Source organism: Myotis davidii, unplaced genomic scaffold (assembly GCF_000327345.1).
Source record: "Myotis davidii unplaced genomic scaffold, ASM32734v1 scaffold73, whole genome shotgun sequence".
NCBI lineage: Eukaryota > Metazoa > Chordata > Mammalia > Chiroptera > Vespertilionidae > Myotis > Myotis davidii.
Genome location: NW_006286675.1, coordinates 4363066 through 4366055, shown reverse-complemented (window position 1 = coordinate 4366055; position 2990 = coordinate 4363066). Strand labels below are relative to the sequence as shown.

Sequence of the window (2990 nt, the reverse complement as noted above, 5' to 3'; positions counted from 1 at the left end):
CTAAATTCTTTCTCTTTCATGTTAGTAAAATAGGAAGAATTAAAGAATAAGGATAATCAGAATTTAACAATTTATTTGGACATGTCATCTAATATTTTGTCTTTAAACACATGTTTCCAAGCAAAAATTCCAGTGCATTCTTTTCTGAGAGAAAAAGCAGTGGCAAATGCTATTTTATTTGTTTGTTTGTTTGCTTGTTTGTTAATCCTCAACCAAGGATATTTTTTCCATTGATTTTTAAAGAGAGTTGAAGGGGGCTGGGGGGAGAGAGAGAGAGAAGCTTCAATTGAGAGAGATACATCCTGCATGCACCCCAACTTAGGCAGGGATGGAACCTGCAACCTAGGTATGTGCCCTTGATGGGAATCAAACCCATGACCCTTCAGTACGAGGGCTGATGCTCTAACCACTGAGCAACATCATCCAGGGTACAAATGCTATTTTCTAATTCCTCATAGAACTCAAACCATTTTGGCAACTCTGAAATGCTTGAAAGTTTCATAGCTAAAACCTTATAGAAATATATTGGCCTTTTCACTAATCTCAATACTTGGCTCCAAAATATGAGTCCATAAATGTCATTTCTAGCATATTTTTCAGAAATATCCTTTTGTTGGGTCATTCTCTAGCCAAAGCTAAGTAGAGGCTGAATTCTGTGAATTTAGAACCATCTTATTGATATTTATGAAATATTTAGGTTAAAAAAAACTATACCTGTATTGGAGCCACTAAATAATAGCATTTTTTTTCTTTGCATAGATTTTATAGATAAAACTAGAAAATCAAGACATTGGCATGTACTCAATAAATATTTATTGAATAAAAATGTGGTAAAATGAGTGAATTCTAATTAAGAAAGTTGGTTGTATCTGGAAAACCTGAATCTAAAATGTAGTACATTCATTTGTCTAATTGGTTTTTTACTGTTGTCTTAAAGGTAAAACCTGCCAAAGAGTGATACCAGAAAACTCCATCTTTTATTGATTTCAGAAAGGAAGGGAGAGAGAGAGATAGAAACATCAACGATCAGAGAGAATCATTGATCTGCTGCCTCACGCACACCCCACACTGGTGACTGAGCCCACAACCCAGGCATGTGCCCTGACCAGGAAGGAGCCCTGACCTCCTGGTTCATAGATCAATACTCAACCACTGAGCCACGCCAGGCTAACTTTTGATTCAAAGATTTCTAAGTTAAGTCTGATGTATAATTATATGTTTTATTTCTGTATTTATCTTTCAATTTGATGTATTTTAGAATATGCTGAGAACAGAAACCACTGTTGTAACTTACTCCTATTTAAGAAATAATGACAACTAAGATTTATTGATGCAGTTGTTCATTCTTTTATTCAACCAATTTTTTTTGTTAGTACCTACTATGTGTCAGGGTATTAAAAGTGAGCATCATTAGTTTTTATCATCACTTTATTCCTACAGTTTATGAAATATGTCATGGTATATAAGAGACTCTAAAGGCAGGAGGCATAGATTTAAATCCTACTCTCTCTTATTGGCTCTATGATCCTAGCTATGTTACTCTTGTGTCCTTGTGTTTAAATTGGAAGAAGTGGCCCTTAGCTGGTTTGGCTCAGTGGATAGGGCATTGGCTTGTGGACTGAAGGGTCCCAGGTTTGATTCCAGTCAAGGGTATATGCCTGGGTTGAGAGCTCGATCCCCAGGGGGTGACATGCAGGAGGCAGCCAGTCATTGATTTCCTCTCATCATTGATGAATTTATATATATATCCCTTCCTCTCTAAAACCAATGAAAATATTTATTAAAAAATAAATGGGAGAAGTAACTTGAGTGCCTGGATTTGCTGGGGTCTTAATGACTGTTAGCTGCAGCCTTACTTCCTTTAAGTATTGGATTTAAGACAAATAGAAACTTTAAACTGAGAATCAGAAATCAGTCCTTGAAAGAGGCATTTCTTCTTATCTCTGTAAAAATGGAACATTATAGGTAAAGGATTGGCTTTTATGAAGGAACTTAGAATCCTGAGCACTTAGGCTTTTAGTTTCGGCAAGGAGACCTTAGCATGCTGTTTCGTCCAGCATGTGGGTTCATATATGTTTGTGTGACTTTGAAGAGAATTCATGGGACCCTGGCTGGTGTCTCAGTCAGCTAATGTTGTCCCAGGCACCAAAAGGTTGTGGGTTTGATTTCTGGTCAGAGCACATACACCTATGTTGCGGGTTCGATCCCTGGTTGGGGCATGTATGGTAGGCAGCCGATCGATGTTCTCTCTCATATCCATGTTTCTGTCTCTCCCTTCCTCCCTCTAAACCCCAGGTGAGGATTAAAAAAATAAAGAGAAACCATGGACCTTTGAATATTTATAGAATTCAAAGAACTTTCCATTGATATCATCTTTTTTTTATTTTTATTCCTTAGATAGATAAAAGCCCAGAAGGACAGTTCACTCAGCTGTTGGCATTGCCCAAAACCTTACAGCAAGAAATACATAATATTATGGATCCTCCTGGAAAAAACAGAGACGTGGAAGAAACTCTTTTTCAACTTGCTAATGACCCTGACTGTGGAGACATCGTGCATCTAGGTATGTTTATGAATTTGACTTTTGAGGAAGTGCTGGCCATGGGTAGAAACAAGCTTTGTGACTGTGTGATGTATTCTTTATTCTTTCTTACTGGTGAGATCAAGAGATAGATTGCTTCTAGGAAGAAGAAAGCACTAACAGCCTGTGGGTTTCCAAATTTAAATTTTCATTTGTTTGAAGTAGATATAAAAGTATTTCTATGTTCCAATTCCTGGGTCCTAAATTACTGTCTAAGGGGGAAAACAATGTTTCTTTTAGCAGTTATTTTAAAGACAAGTCTGTGTTCTTCCTGGTGGTCTGAGAAGGCAGGAGACTGGTGACATTTTTATTGCTTTAATAACACCAAGAACACAGCTTTTATCAGATGGCTTTAAAAACACAGCTTTCATCAACTGGTTCCCATTCAGTGTGTCTCATAGTGTGTTCA

General features: G+C 37.1%; 1 protein-coding gene across 2 annotated transcripts in view; it reads left to right on the top strand.

Annotated features, from left to right (window-relative positions):
• The window catches only part of TAMM41 (TAM41 mitochondrial translocator assembly and maintenance homolog), a 47969-nt gene that overhangs the window by 33822 nt on the left and 11157 nt on the right, over nt 1-2990 (top strand). For both annotated transcript variants that reach the window (XM_006758280.2, XM_015560378.1), the window contains exon 6: nt 2398-2563. In XM_006758280.2, the coding sequence (XP_006758343.1) occupies nt 2398-2563 (166 nt within the window). The remainder of the gene's footprint in view (nt 1-2397; nt 2564-2990) is intronic.